Raw genomic sequence first — 16954 nt, 5'->3', positions numbered from 1 at the left:
AAAGAACTATTTAATAGCAACATCAAAACTGAAACTGGTCACCTTATGATACATTCAATTAGCATTTACATAACCAAATTTTAATGATTATTCAGAGGGATTCAGAAACAAGGTATGTGTTAGACAAGTGCTCTTATTTGCTGTCCCTTCAAATTAGGGCATTTTGACTTTTACATGTGACACTGGGCATTGTATCTTAGATTTTTTTTTTTTTGAGGGGGTATTCCAATGCAATAAAAAAGTATAAAAAGCACCGATTTAGATTCATTGAAAGCTTTCTTTCAATTCACATCTATATTCCTAAATGGCTTTAAAGAACATAAAATCATATCTTGATTTTATATGTAAGAAAAAAGAAAAAAATAAACAGATCATACCATTTTTTTCTGCAAAGGCAACCGCATCTTCTTTGGTACTGAAGGTTAGAACCGTATTGGACAAGGGATCACCACTGTAAGAAAGAATTTTTTTTCGCAAGATTTAATATTAAGCTTAGGCTGAAAAACCCCAATATTTAACGTAAATCTTTAGAAAATAAGCAGTAACTATAATACCAAAGAGTTACTATTAATGCTACTCATAGAATATTTGTAACAATCTCTCAAAAATGTAATAATCTTTTCCATTAAATTTGAGATATTTTCTAATGTATATTGTCAAATAATAAAATTTATAGTTGCAAAGACATTCCTCTAGTCTTTAATAAAATCATTTTATTCAAAAAGAAAAAAATTAAGAGTTGAATTTAAAAACCCAAGAAGATCACTGATGAATACAGACGGTCCCTAGTTTATGATGGTTTAACTCAGGATTTTTTGATTTTACAATTATGCCAAAGTGATACACATTCTACTGGACTTCAAATTTTTAATTGTGATCTTTTCTTGGCCTAGTAACATGTGCTATGATCTTCTCAATACTGGGCAGCAGCAATAAACTGCAGTTCCCAATTATCTACCTAGAATACTGGGGTATAACTTTATAGTATACTATATTGCTATGACAGTGAGTAGGTTAGATGTACTATATTTATGATTTACGGTATTTTCAATTTACAGTGAGTTTATTGGAACACATTCTATTGTAAGTTGAGTCAATTTACAATGAGTTTACTGGAACATGTCCTATTGTAGTTCTCTAGTATGATCACTAAAACAAAAAATAGCAACAGCATTCACTCTTCTTAACAAACTTCCATCATTTAACATAAGGCCACTTGAAAAAATAAAGTACCAAGATTTGACATCCAACCAAGCTCTTCAACTCAGAATAGAGTTAATGCTTACAAATTCATACAGGCTTTTTAAAAAAATATCAAATGATTTAGTTCAGTGGTTCCACCACCTGCCTTCCAAGCTCAAGGACCCGAATTCGATCCCCGATACCAAAATATCAAATAATTTCAGAGGTGTCATTTTGTAAAAAGGCAAAACATTGTTTGCTACAAAGGTTTACTATAAAATCTCTTACACATGAAGATCAAATTCTGTAGAACCTCATATAGAAATTTGGAAGTAAATAAAGAAAGGAAGATTACAGAAGTAATTTGAGTAGTTAAAAGATATAAACAAGAAAACACAGGAAGTAGCTTTCACTGAGTAGAAGACCCTAAACTCCTGCTGAAGTTCTGGTCATACACTATGGCTGCTATTGTGGGATTCCTATGTGATCCCAATAATCCTATGTATTCCTACCAGAAAATCCTTTTCCTAAACCAAAGAACTTCAAATGGCTGGTTATATTAGTAATGATAACAAATGATAAGTTCATATTGGTGCTCTTTTTTTAAGTTCTGGGGACTGAAGAACTTTTGCACATAGCTATATCCCAGCCTTTTATTTTTATTATTTATTTTTATTTTGAGACAGGGTCTTACCAAGCCCCAAACTGTTTAGGAACCATGATCTCCCTGCCTCAGCTTCCCAGAGTGCTAAGATTAAGCATATTATAATTTCTCAGTTAACTGTTAAATAAACTAGTTATTCTGAGAACAAAAGTATAAACATAAATATGATCAAATAATTTATGAGTGTTGACAGGCACATTGACATGAGAATAAAAAACAGTAAAAGAGAATGTAGAATAAAGAGTAAAAATGAGAATGAAGAATGTTGATAGGCACACTGACATAAGAGAATAAGAAGTAACAGTAAAAGAAAATGTAGAAAAAACCTTAGGAACCTCAAGAACCAGAGAGAGCTGTATTTCCTACAAAGGTGGTATAGTAATATAGACTTTATACACTCACTTTATTTATGGGAAAAAAAAAACTAACATGTTCATGATGGGGCCATAATCTGTACGTCTTATTGCCAGGCAGCTGTGAACATGGACAGTCATGTGTATATCACCGGCAGTTCAAGCAGATGGGAATATGCTAAACATCAGCAACCTGTATCAATAAGCCACCATTCTTCCAGCTACTTGCCCTTCCATAGATGTGGAGAAAACATTTAATAAAATAAAATATCCATTCCTCATTTTTTTTCTTTTTTGAGACAGCAGTCTTACTATGTTGCCCAGATTGGTCTCAAGTGATCCTCCCCTTAGCCTCCCGGGTAGCTTGGAATACACTCGCCACTGTGCCCAACTAACCTATTCCGTTCTGTTCTTTTATGGTACTAGAAATTGTACCCATGGCCTTTTGCACTGAGCTTTTTTAAAATTATGTTTGGGGCCAGGGATTTAGCTCAGTGGTGCTGTGCCTGCCTCGCAGGTGCCCTGAGTTTGATCCCCAGTACCAAAAATAAAGTAAAATAAAATAAAATTGTGTTTGATTCTAAGACAGGGTGAGACCCTCAGTTAGACTGAGAGTGATACTGAGACACTCAGCAAGTTGCCCAGGTTGGGCTTCAACTTGAAATCCTCTTGCCTCAGCTTCCCAGGGTATTGGGATTACTGGTGTGTCCCACCACAGCCGGCTGATTTTTTTTTTTTTTTTTTTTTGGTACTGGAGATCGAACTCGGGTCCTTGTGCTTGCACAGCAGGCGGCTAAACCACTGAGCTAAATCCCCAGCCCTCGGCTGATTTTTTTAAAAAAAATTGTTGTCAAAATTAGAAAAAAACTTTTTTCCATTTTATTAAATAAAAAATATTTCCACTACAGAAGGAAAGAAGCAAAAAGGATATTAGATGTAATCGCTAATATTCAAAACTGTAGATTCTGGTCCGAGCAATACGGCAACAAAAAGAAATTAGGTATAAATTTAAGAAGTTGAGCATGGTGGCGCATGCCTATAGTTCCAGCACTCAGGACGCTGAGGCAGGAGGATCACCTTGAGTTTGAGGCCAGTCTGAACTACATAGTGAGACCCTGTCTCAAAAAAAAAAAAAAAAAGTTTAAGAAGAAACACTGCCACACGTTTTAGATTGAACAACTAATGAGATAAAGTGAATTTCTTGGAAAGTCATAAAAACTAATGGTACAGTAAAGAGAGTGGCTATATATAAAACTAAATATTGGCTATACTCAACTAGATAATGTATTTTTTAAAAACCTTATCCAAAATTAGCAATAAAAACTAACATATCTAGAAATAATTTTAATAAGAAATGTGAAAAACATTTTAAGAAAATCATCAGATTTTACCAAAAGACATTTAAAGTCACATATGTGCATGCAAAAGCACCGACAAAAATCTAGGATACATACTAACTTGTTGACAAGATTCACTTCTACAGAGGTAGAGAAGAAAGCGGTTTACAGGGCAGGGAGAGGAGCAACTCATAACTTCCATTGCTTACTCTACATGTATCTATATTATTTACATATATAGAGCAAATACACTCATTTACTTGTCTTAACAGTCGGTAAAAAGAAAAGTAGGTAGAATCCTTATTTAGTGAAGGATTTAAAAGCAATGATCAATTTAAATGAATATAACTGAAGGAAAACAGACAGCTCATATATAGGATTTTACCAAAATTAAAGTCCTGCCTATAGAAATAAATGAAAAGAATTTACCTAACAGATCTTCAAGAAATATGGCATTAATAACAGCAACTAGCTGTTAAGTGAGGATTAACACTATTAAGTGAGGATGAATCACCTATACCAATCTACGAGATCAAGAAAATTTAAACAGTTAAAACCCTGGGTCAAACTCAAGGGATGATTTTGCATCTTATGATATTTTTCATGTTTACATACAGATAAATCTTTTACCTTTGAGTTCTAACATTTAACAATTCAAGTAAGAACATAAGAAAACTACTTTGGATAAGAAAAGCAATGTAAATACAGTATTTAAAGATATGAATTTAAAAATCTAAAAACAAAGATCAAACACAGGTATCTTAAAATCCTCCATGAACAAACGTGGTCTTTCAAAATTAAAAAAAGTGTCAACAGGTCAATGAAATTTATTTATTTTTTAAAAAACAAAACCATGTTCATTAGTCATAAAGACCACTTTCACAACAACACCTCTCTTCTGCCCCCACTAAAAAGCATAGAGAAAAACATTTGAAACTTCAAACTTCTGTCACACAACTGGCACAGTAACTATAAAATAACATCTATTAGCACTGCCTCTATTATTCAAGGAAATGTGTCCTTTTTCTACCTGTATATTAGTAGTAAATCTGTGGGGAAGAAAAATCCCAAAGGCATCTCTAAGTGTTATATTTGTCATGTTTCTAATACTACATACTTCTCTCTGCAATACTCCTACATCATTATTGTTAAGTGTCTGTTAAATTCTCCATATCATTTTATCCATGTAGATTTCAGCCACAGGTAAATTACAGTATCAGAAGAAATGAATATACTTAAGCCTCAGATTCCCTACATTAGGAAACATGTCTTTGGAAACAAATATACTTTAGGTACGGGATGGAGTCATTACTCTTTTAGTATATTCAAGAATCATTTCTTTGACAAACAGCAAAAAATGATATTAAAATATTAACATTCTATTTTCCCATTAAATAAAGTACTTCTCATTAACAAGAAAGATTATAAATATACACAGACCTAAATGCCAGGTTTTAAAATTTTTTCTTTCTACTCTACATATTAAACATGTAATGATAAAATGAAATATAAGCAAACTGAACCCAAAATACAATCCAGCTATTTATATACAGTATCTGAGATGGAGATTTCGTAAATGATGACATTTAGATAAGAAAATTTCAGCTTGCAATGCCATTAGTTTTGTGAAAAGCTTTAAAATATGTCACAAATAGAAGTCAGAATTTAATATGTTCAAGCAACAATTATTATATACTATCTTTTTGTATTACTGAAATGTTAAAGATGGGCTGGGGAAGCAGCTCAGTGTTAGAGCCCTGGCCTAAGCAGGCACAAGACCCTGAGTTAGTAGTGGTGAACCTATGGCATGCGTGCTGCAGCAGGCTGCTCGTTTCATTGAAAGCTCTAAGGGGTTCGCCAACACTGGCCTAAGTTAAATCCCCAGTAGAACATACACAGAGAATGCTAAAGATGAAAAATAATCAAATATTTAAATTCTTATTAGATTTTTTTTTCATGTTGTTGTTTCTAAATATTAGAACGAAGAGTAAGTTCTTTTTTTTTAAATACTATTCAAAACAGTGCTTTAGACAAACCAACTGTAGAGAGATTCTATAATTTCAAAGATACCTTTTATTTTGGGAAAACTACATTTTGAAAAGAACTTTAGCTCCCCAAAATGGAGTTTAATTCATTTCAATCCATATGAAACTAAAGTGGCATTTCATTATTCATGCACAATAGTATAAATATGGCTAGTTTTGCTTCTAAGGCACTAGGGTATTAGAAAAATCAGTATTTCAAAATTTAATTGTGCTATTACTAGAAGCAATGCTATGATAAAGACTATGTGAATATTTGGGTAAGCATAGCAATGTGAAATTTATTTAAACTACCTATTAATACAATTCAGGACACACTACCCAAATTATGGCATTTTTGGTAGTCATGAAAATAGCAGAAGGAGGAAGGTCTCTCTGGCCTTGGTTCTTTTCCCCTGCAATAGACTATACCAGAATCTCTGACCTTCCTCTGAAATAGGTTATAAGATTCCTTATTCCAGAGATGCCCACCCTACATGAAGAGAAAAAGAATGTTTTATCTCTGAAGATACTAGGACACAGACAAGAATCTAAACAAATAGGCCTGACTAAGTTATCCCAGTTTATTACTATTAGATTATACCCTTTCGTCCAATCATACTTCTACATAACTGTCTAATCTTCATCACACCTAAGCATAAAAATACAAAGTTTTCCTGTTTCTTTGGGTTTTTGTTTGAAGGCTCCTATAAATGTAAGACTTACATTAAATGATTTTGTATGCTGTTCTCTTTCTAATCTATCTTGTTACAAGTACCTCAGCCACAAATTTTGTGTTGCAGTGAGCAAAAGATGTTATTTTTTAACTCTTAACAGTCAACTTTGTGCTCTTACATAAAGTGTTTTACTCAGTAATAATTTAGAGTATATAAAGTAAAACTACTCAGTTATTTTTTACTGAATGTTGCTGGAAATGCATTATTACAATGAGTCCTAGATATGAATGAATACATTATAATTTCATGTGACTCCAAGAATCATAGCATTTCAATCACTAGGTACAGTTTTTCCTTATAAGTTTCTTTAGTCTCTAAAAGCATGTGATTTATACAAGAACTCCATATATTACAAGAAACATAAAACTGAAAGGATATCAAAACATTATGCCTCTATATTATTTACCTAATGAAATATACTTCTATTTAAATTGTAACATAACAGATATTTTAAGAAAAATTCTCACAAGTGCAATCTGAGAAAAGATGTTCCTCAAGAATTTATTTCAATGTACCATAATTTATCACAAGATTTTAGAAACCTACAGGTTTCTTTCAAATTAGCTAATTTCTGAACTCAGTTCCCATCCCCCTACAAATGAAACATATATAAAGAAATTTACATTAATTTAAAAACAAAGTGGAACTAAATCATTACTATTCACTCAGTATCTTAAATGAATATACACAGGTTGAATATCACTAACAATGCTTATAATGTTCATCATTTTAACCAATAAATTGTATTTAGAACAGTATTTCTGTAGTTTATTTTACTAAGCTACAGTCATATGAATATGAATACAAAATATATATGGAGAACTACATCTTTGGTTATAGTGATTCCTAACAACATAAGAAAGTACTGTCATGGGGCTGGGGATTTAGCTCAGTGGTTTCGCGAGTTCGATCCCCAGCACCAAAAAAAAAAAAAAAAAAAAAAAAGTATTGTCATATGCATACTGTACATAGGAGTTTGAAAAGCAATATATTCTGAAGAAAAATCTACATAGAAAAAGAAAGCTAAAAACAATATTCACATTAAACCAAAGTACTCACGTTGATGCCCAACCCATCAAAGGATTTTCCCATCGCTCCCTGGTATCAAACTCCATTTTCCATTTCTTTGTGTTGTTTACACCAGATTGCATGTTATTGCGAGCAGGAACAAAGATCCTGACTTTTCTAGTTTTGATATGCTCTTCCGGAACACCAGTTAATGTAGTGATATCCTAAAAAAAAACAACACACACAAGCAAATAAAGATGTTTCAAACAGCCCACATACCTGCTAACATGTTTCTGTTGTTCCCTATATTCTTGCAGTTCTATCCAGGTTTGTTTATAAATTGGGTTAAAGTTTCTGGCTTATTCCACTACTTCTCTGATATTTTACTGTATAAACTGTTATGCCAGTTTCTATAAATGGTATATTTGAAAGGTGGTACTAGGGAACAATGGGAAAGGAGTCATAAAAACTTTTGAGGCCCCTTCTGTACAACAAAACTTTGGCAAAGCCCTCCCCCCCCACCACCAATCCCTTTCTATAATAGGGAGCAAACCCAAGGACTTTTACATACATGGGAAGTGCTCTACCACTAAGCTACACACATCCACAATCCCACACTGTAATTTCTGAACAGACTGCTGGTAGAACCAGTAGTCAATAGTCTCTAATCTGTGAGGAGATATAACTGGTCAAATGAGAAAAGGTGTAAGGGGACACAAAAAGTAAATTTCAAATAGAAAAAAAATCTATCATCAGTGGTTTCTGTAATGTTAAGTTTTATTCCTTATTAAAGGGTGTTGCCTTCAGAGGGAGGCCCAAGCCTTTTTGAAAACACTTAAAATAACTAATTAACATTTTATCTCCCTTTGGTGAAACCTACTGAAAGAATGATACAGCAAATCTACCTGCAAAGACAAAAATTTTGTATAATTTTTGCAGACATTTGAAATGAAAGTAAGTGTATCTCTTTTTCCATACTTTTATCCAATAACAAGGGCTCAACTGAGGAATGCACAGAATTTTGATGCCTCAGATGACATATACTTATGGCAGTCAAAATAAAAAATAATAGAAGTATGTCACAGCTTAAATCATGTCATTTTTATTAATAAAGCATTTAAAAATCATTAGGGTTTAGGAGTACAGCACAGTGGTAGAACATTTGCCTAGCGTGTGCAGGGCTCTGGGTCTAATCCCCAGCACAACATTAAAAATAAAGGGTTCCCTTACTAAAGTAAATTTGGAATAACTAGTTAAAACAAAGAGAATGAACATGATTACATTAAACTTGTAAAAATTAGAGAAGTTAATCTATTTTGTGACTTTTCATTAGCATATATCTCCTAATGAAGGCTGTTTATTTGCAGTCTGTCAATTCTATGAACCAAACAATTACCACCTAAGCTCATTTCTGAGTTGACTGGTTTCTCTACCTACAAGGTTAAAAAAATAAAGTTATTTCAGACACCAACCAATCCTCTGGTTAACAAAATACCTTTCCACCTGCATCAATTTGGTGTGGCTACTTTCTCACAGCCTGTTTAAAGAAATGATCAAAATGATCCATATAAATATCTATACAAATATGGACTTCTAATACAAATGTATAAATACATTTGTTAAAAATTTATGTCTAAGATAAAGTAAAAACAAGATAAGCACAAATGATACATAATTTAAAAAAATGCGAATATAAATTTTATTGGTAATTTTTATCAGATTCAATGCAGATTCAATGTCATGTAAATTTAATTTTAAACCATGTCTACAATCCCAAGGGGATTGGGAGGCTGAGGTAGGAGGACTGAGTCTGAAGCCAGTCTGTACTACGTAGTGAGACCTGTCTTGAAAAAAAACAAAAGATTTTTTTTTAAATATTGTTAGATTTTAATGACTTTCTAAAGCATAGTCCTCTACTTAAGAGCATGAAGTGACTCAGCCCTGGGAGGTCTTCAATACTTATTTCCCCCTTTGAATTCACTATATTTGCAGTTTACCATATTTAAGCTTATTATTTAATATTATATATTGTTAAATTAATGTCTTATTTCCTCAACAATAGTTGAAGCAAGGTATAACCAAATACTATAAACATTATAGAGTCATGGGGTTGGGCATCTTCTACAATCAGCAAGCCCTCCATTCTAAACTAAATTCCTAACAACTGAAAGTATACATTACTTGACTTCTTTAAATTAACTAGATGAGATATCGAACTAGGGTTAGAAGAGGCAAGTCTGGCTGCCTGGTCAACCCCAGCCAGACTGTCGACAACCTCTGGTAAGTGGCCCAGGATTCAAAGGAACCAGAACAGGTGAGGAAGCTGTTTATTGGTGGTCTGAGCTTTAAAGCTACAGGTAATAGTTTAAGAAATGGGGCAGGTTCACAGATGGTGTGGTAATGAGAGATCCTCAAACAAAACACTCGAGGGGCTTTGGTTCTGTGACTTATCTTGTGCTGAAGAGGTGGATACAGCAATGTGTGCTGGACCACACAAAGCTGATGGGCTGAGTAAAGCCTGGTGTCCATCTAACAGGGAAGAAAATTTTGGTTGGTGGTATTAAAGAAGATAGAGAAAAAATATAATTTGAGAGACTACGTTGAAATGTATGGCAAGATTAAAACCATAGGAGTTATGGAGGACAGGAAGAGTGGAAAAAAAGAGAGGATTTGCTTTTGTAATCTTTGATAATCACAAAACAGTTGACAAAATCGTTGTTCAGAAATACCTCACTATTCCGAGTTCGATCCCTGGTATCAAAAAAACAAAAAAACAAACAGAAATACCTCACTATTAATGGGCATAATTGTGAAGTGAAAAAGGCCCAGGGATGCAGTCTGCTGGATCAAAAAGAAGTCGTGCACAATGTTGATTTCCTAAAATGAGGGGAGACGTGTTCCTTTTTCTGCTTTGTTTGATATAATTTATCAGTTAAAATGTTTATGAGCCTGCTGTTGTCATATAGGTAGGTTTTCAAGCTAGGAATATACTTTCTTTAATAGGTGCTATTCAAATTTTATATTTCCTCCAGAGTTAGTTTCATTAATTTGTCTTCCAAGGTACTTTTCTCAGAAGCTGTCAAATTTATTTCAAAAAAGATTTTTGTAATATGCTTTCTATATCCTTTTAAATTCTGTAAAATCTGTGGTAATGTCTCCTAGATCTTGATATTGTAATTTAAAAAATGTATAACTGATATTGTGTAACAGGAAGAAAAGGTCTAAAAGAGCAGGGGAATTGGGAGGGGTAGGGGAAGGGAAAAAAGGGAAAGGAAAAAATATGAAAAGAGGAAAAAAAATGGAAACAAGGTCTTTGCAAATAGGGAAGGGTGGAGTGGATGGAGGGAGGGCAAGGGAAGGGGAAAAATAATAAGAACCAAGAAACTCATGTAAAGGTACACGATCCCAATGATGAATGTAACTGTATTTTATACTGAAAATGTACCAATAAACTTAATGGGAAAAATAAAAATAAAAAAAATAAAAAAAAGTTGTGCAGGTGGATCTGGCAACTTTATGGGTTGTGAAGGAAACTTTGGAAGTAGTGGAGGGAATTCTGGCCATAGTGTAAACTTTCGTGGAAGAGGAGGCTATGGTGGTGGAGAAGATGGCAGCAGAGGCAGTTACGGAGGAGGTGATGGTGGATATAATGGATTTGGAGCTGATGGTGGAAACTATGGCGGTACTCCTGGTTACAGAAGTAGAGGAGGCTATGGTGGTGGTGGACCAGGATATGGAAACCAAGGTGGTGGATATGGTGGTGATGGTGGAGAATATGATGATTACAGTGGAGGAAATTTTGATAGTAGTAACTATGGTGGTGGTGGGAACTATAATGACTTTGGAAATTGTAGTTTACAACAGCAATTAAATTACAGACCCATGAAGGGTGGCAGTTTTGGTGGAAGAGGCTCTGGCAATCCCTATAGAGGTGGAAGTGGTGGATATGGTACCAAAATGTTTTAAAAACAACCACAAAGGGCTGCAGTTCTTAGCAAAAGAAGAACAAGGAGTTGTCAGGAAAGCTCCAGGTTAGTTGTCCCAAATGCATTAGAGGGAACTATAAATATCTGCCACAGAAGGAACAACAATCCATAGTCAGAAAATTTACTGCAGCTTAAACAGGAAACCCTTCTGGTACAGGACTGTCATAGCCACAGTGCAAAAAGTGCAGCTACTGATTAATCCAATGTAATGTCAATTAGATGTACATTCCTGAGGTCTTTTGTTTTTTGGTACTGGGTATCGAACTTGGGACCTTGCGCTTGCAAGGCAGGTGGCGGAGCCACTGAGCTAAATCCCCAGCCCCTGAGGTCTTTTATCTGTTGTAGCTTTGTCTTTTTCTTTTCATTATGTAAGATATATTGCTCTGTGAATTGTGGTAGTGGTAACAGGAACAAAATATTAAGGGATTTTTTAACTTAAAAAAAATTAAAAATAGGGGCTGGGGATTTAGCTCAGTGGTGCTGCCTGCCTCACAAGCACAAGGTCCTGAGTTTGATCCTCAGTACCAAAAAATAAAAAGTAAAAATAAATGAACTATATGAAAAAGCAATTCTTAGCACTAGTTACCTCAGAGAAATGAGATCATAGATTTTTATTATATATGAAGTACAAAAGGTCAAAATGTATTTTAGGATATAAAATCTTATTTTGAAAAGTGGCTATCAAATGTTGCTTATCAGCTCTTCATATTTTGAATTCTAACTGCCCATCTTTCATGTCTTCTCAAGTTATGGCAGTAATTTATTGATATCTTTTCCTAATTTCAAGTTGGCCTTTTGAGTTTCTGAATTTTGAAGCCTAAGTCGTGCTAACAGAATCTCTGCTTTTGCCTCCAGAAGAAATGGAAGGTCCTACAGCCCAGCTGAGCTGCTGCCAAAGATAGAGAATAAAAAAGGCTTGGCATCTCTCACACACTTGACACCTAAAGGGCACAGAGGCTCTAAAATCCCTAGTCCCTGTAAATTCAGTCTAGACAAACTGATTTCTCACACTTTTAAAATGCACCACTACGCTCCATTGTTATCATTTCATCTATAGAGCTTCAGCTAGTGACAGAAGAACTTGTTTTTCAAATGACATTTCAATGGGCTAAAGCTCCCACTCCAAGATTCCATTAAAACAATGCAACACTTGAAAAGAATTATGAGGCACTATGTTGATCCTGTGTCTTCAGTGCTTTGCTTTCCAAGTTATCAGTGAGCTACCTGTGACTCCACTTTCAAACAATAAGTAAACAAATGAAATATCTGCTAACTGTTTAAACTACACTGGATCAGTGATATCTCTATAGATTTCTAATTCTGTATTATAATTTTTCTACAATTTTTCTAAAAGCCTATTTATAAAAGAAACATGTTGAAGATGTCAATATTGGCTCTTATTGATGTCTCATTTTATTGGTAAATAGATAAATGGCTTACAAATAATGATTCATAAATTTTTGTATAATAAAAAAGTTAAATCACATAAAGTATGAGAAGCCTTCAAATTGACACCTAAAGGACCTCAAGGCTCACCAGTTAATAATTATGTGTAAATTCTAATAAAGATAGGTGCCCTCTTATACATACATAGATTTACTGAATTTTAAAACTTTCAATTTTTAAACAGTTGAATTAAGCACGAGATTTGTATTTCTATAATTAAAGAATGTCATTATCTTAAGTGAATAAAGTTTCAAAAATACAATTTTATGTACAATATACTATTCTATGAAATGGTAATGAGTCAATCATAGTTTAGTTTAGACATTCTGATCAAAATCTGCTACTGAAAAGATATGTATCACAAGATCAATCTCTTCCAAAATCTGAAGAACTGATAGCTGTCCTTCCATTGTTGAAGTCAGTAGAGGAAGAATTTTAAAAATCACTAAGAAGGTATATGCCAGCATATGTATATAAACTATTCTTTCAAATACCAATTTCCATTATAAAATATTAGTTTTCCATATAAAAACTGCATTATTCGGTTATCAACTGTCTCCATTTATCTTGTGTGAATTCAACTTTTTTTTTTTTTTAACAAAGGAAGCACGGAACAAGCAATGGGAAGTTGGTGTCAAAATGCAGAAAAACCTCCCAGCAAGCTTCTTGCAACCACCCAGGATTTAGAGTCTTGCTGGCCGCTCTCTTTTCAATACCAGAATTTCACACATTTCAATGACTATTATGACTTCAAAGAATCAAATTTTCATCATTGTCCATCATCTGCCAGTTGATTTGTATAAAGGGGTTCTTCTGCATGCATTCCAAACAAAAGCTTCCTTACTTTTGTGGCTATATATCAAGTTTAAAAGTTTTGTTTGTGACAGTTGTGTCTTTGGTAAATTAGGGTAACACTGAAGGAGTGCAGCTGCTCTGCAGGAACCTCCTTTTTGGCACTATTTCACTTAAATAAAAACTGAATAATTAGCTTCTGCCTTTATTAAACCACAAAAATGCCACTGGCCTCAGTAATTACTTCCGATTGCCCCACCCACTTAACCTTAACAGTTTACACTTGTCATAAAGAGAAATAAAAGGTTTTGGCACTTTTGGATGGATTTTTGCTACATCTCAGTACATCTAGAAAAGCCAAAACTTTTACTAGTCCTTTTGGTAATAACTAAATTGCATTAGTATGGATCAATGTTGAGAAAGTTTAATGGGAGTACATATTGAAACATTATAACAAAAAGCAGTCCTTAAACTTGTTCTATTGTAGTTATTAGTTATTAATCATGTTTAAATTTATTTTAGAACCAAAACTGATCTAAATTTGATAATTATATTTATATTCTACTTAAATTACAGACCCATGAAGGTAATATCTTTTTATTAAAAGAAAAATAATTTTAGACCTGTAATAAAAATTTCCTCTCAAGCCACAAAGACTTAAGACACTCATTAAAGGCCTAATAACTAAGGACATTTTACAAAATGAATTTTACTGTTAAAAATACTGTACATAGTTTGCAGATAGCATAATCATATCTAACTTAATGTGGAAGAATTTCTAAAAAGTTAACAGCTTATAGGATTCCAATATAATAAAAATGTTAAATTTGAGTTGTGCCAGAAAAAACAATTTTTGTTTATTAAGCTCCCAAATCAGTGAGGTAGCCTGACCAGGTAATAAAGTGTTGGAATGTGACAACCATTATATTTTACATGCTGGGCAAAGCTATCACAGAACCAAAAGTGTACTTTTAAATGAAATATGTGGATAATACATATAGGAACGGCTGATACTGCTGATAAAGAGGAAAAAAATAAGAATTAGAGACATGTTTTTCAAAGTTAAAATATTTTTATTCTTCCTGGATCCTTCTGAGCAGGACAGAATAAGGCAATGGCTAAAAGGCTTTGTCAAAACTGGCTAGAATCCCAACTTCCAACTTTTAGCAAGCAAGTAGACCTGGCTTGTTTCATCTTCCATAAAATCAGTTTACTATGTAAAATGAAGATTAAAAGATAAGTGAAATGTTTACCTTGAGGAACAAAAAGACTCATTTATTCACTGTTTTTCAGCACCTATGTATTAGACGCTGAATGTTCAACATTACAGACATCACTCTGTTTTCAAGAAAATTAACTATTGGACATTTCTATAATGAGAGGCTGAACAATGGGAAGCTGGTGTCAAGATGCAGAAAAACAACATCCCATCTTCCCTGAAAACTACAGTATAAGTTAGTGAAGCTGGGCAAGGTGGTGCACGCATATAACCCAAGCAACTCAGGAGGCTCAGGCAAAAGATGGCAAGTTTGAGGCCAGCCAGCCTGGGCAACTTAGTAAAATCCTAGCTCAGGGTATGGCTCAGGGGTAGAGTGCTTGCCTAGCATGTGCGAGGCTCTTGGCTAGATTCTCAGTACCACCCTGCCACACATACACTCAAAAGAGTAATTTAAATCCTCAACGAAGTTTTCTAAGTAGAGTCAGTAAACTGCTTTCAGTCCGGAGAAGAGAAAAACCTGCCTTTTTACAAGGCCCAAGTACTCCACTTCTTGTGTATGTCAAAAACAAGGAATAATACATGTTAAGTAAATTTCCTTTATGCAGCCACATATGGCATCACCTATGACATTCATGAAAATGAAAAAATAAGGTACATTTGCTTGTTTCACTTCAAAGTCAAACTTCCTCCACCAAATAAGGAAACTCTATTGGGAAAGTTCTTTCCTTTTTATAAGGAAACACTTGAAACAATCTTTGTTTTCTACTAACTTTGGAACAAGTGAAAGTAAAGTTGTTATATCACGCTTAACAAAAAACAGTATCAATACTGCCTCAATGAAAACGAGTGTACTTGTCTAAGGTTTTAAATAGTATTAAACTAATGTATTTTTAATATTTACATTTAATAATGATCAATTTTTTATAAAATGGCTATTTCTTTGCTTTTTAACCCAATATTACAGAATTTCTTGGTTTTTATGCTTTTCTTCTATCTCTAAATGATATTCCCAGCCCGAATTTTGGCTTTTTAATTTTTTTTAAAATTTTTTTAAGAGACAGAGCTCTTGCTATGTTGCCAAGGCTAGCACAGAACTCATGATTTTCTTGCCTCAGTCTTGGGAGTTTCTGGGACTACAGGCTCATGTCAACACACCTTTTTCTTGGACTTTTAAATCAAGTCACATAGCTCTTTTAGGACAACTGGTAGCTTTTCAGAAGCTGTAATAAAAGGTAAAAAAAAAAAAAGTTTGATCACAAAGCACTTAGAACTTAAATAACATTACATTTTGAAAAGAACCACTCTATTGCTTAGTTTTACATACTGATCATCCCCTGGCAATAAACAGCAGAATTACAACACAACATTATACCAAGAATTATTAAAAAAAAAAAAAAAAAAAAAAAGCCATGGCTGTAGAGAACTAAGTGTGATATAATTGTTTTAAAAAACAGGCTAAAGGAATACAACATAAACTTCTGAAAATCCAGTGATGGTTTAATAAATGAAATTAATTAAACCTGACGAGGAAGTAGAACTAATAGAAAGAACTTAGTGGATCAAAAGCTAAGTGCTCTTGGTTTAATAAAATATTCCTGAGTCAAGCAGGACATGGCAGCATACTGCCTACAGTCTCAGCTATTCCTCTGGAGGCTGAAGCAAGAGGACCACTTGAGCCCAGGATTTCAAATGCTAGTCTGGGCAACACAGTGAGACCCTGTGCCTAAAAAAAAAAATTCATAAGGCAGTGGGATGCAAGTTAAACTAGACTGTAAGGAGGCACACTTAAAATGTGTAGGACAATTCCTTTTTTTTTTTTTTTTTTTTGGTACCAGGGATCGAACTTGGGACCTTGCACTTGTGAAACAGGCAGCGGAACCACTGAGCTAAATCCCCAGCCCAAATCCCTTTTTAATTTGGCATAACAATAAAAGTTAAATCTTGCAACTGAAGTCTCCTTTCTAGTGTTAGGAACTAGCTAGCATCTGGTCAGTTATTAGTGAAAACAGGGAATCATGAAGTAATACATGTACCTGTGCCCATGTCTACACATACACATACCTTAAATACTATAACACAAAAAACATATGCATTTTTTTAATCATCTCCTGATATACGCAATACTTTTTCTTTGGGGACAGTGATTAGAATCCCAAGTATTGTCTTTCACCATGAACTATCAACAAAAAACAACCTCTAAATAGTTTTG

The 16954-nt window shown here is 33.8% G+C and overlaps 1 protein-coding gene across 2 annotated transcripts in view; it reads right to left on the bottom strand.

Moving 5' to 3' along the window:
- Positions 1 to 16954, bottom strand: part of Ndufs4 (NADH:ubiquinone oxidoreductase subunit S4) — a 103722-nt gene that overhangs the window by 13455 nt on the left and 73313 nt on the right. For both annotated transcript variants that reach the window (XM_021261428.2, XM_004848528.4), the window contains exons 3-4: positions 7354 to 7526; positions 378 to 451 (exon numbers count right to left, since the gene is read on the bottom strand). In XM_021261428.2, coding sequence (XP_021117087.1) covers positions 378 to 451; positions 7354 to 7526 — 247 coding nt within the window. The remainder of the gene's footprint in view (positions 1 to 377; positions 452 to 7353; positions 7527 to 16954) is intronic.

Source organism: Heterocephalus glaber, unplaced genomic scaffold, assembly GCF_053883595.1.
Source record: "Heterocephalus glaber isolate CG9 unplaced genomic scaffold, H.glaber_assembly_v1.0 deba00001538, whole genome shotgun sequence".
In the NCBI taxonomy this organism is placed as follows: Eukaryota; Metazoa; Chordata; class Mammalia; order Rodentia; family Bathyergidae; genus Heterocephalus; species Heterocephalus glaber.
The sequence above is the reverse complement of the archived record's forward strand: the minus strand, read 5'-3'. Positions and strand labels throughout refer to the sequence as shown.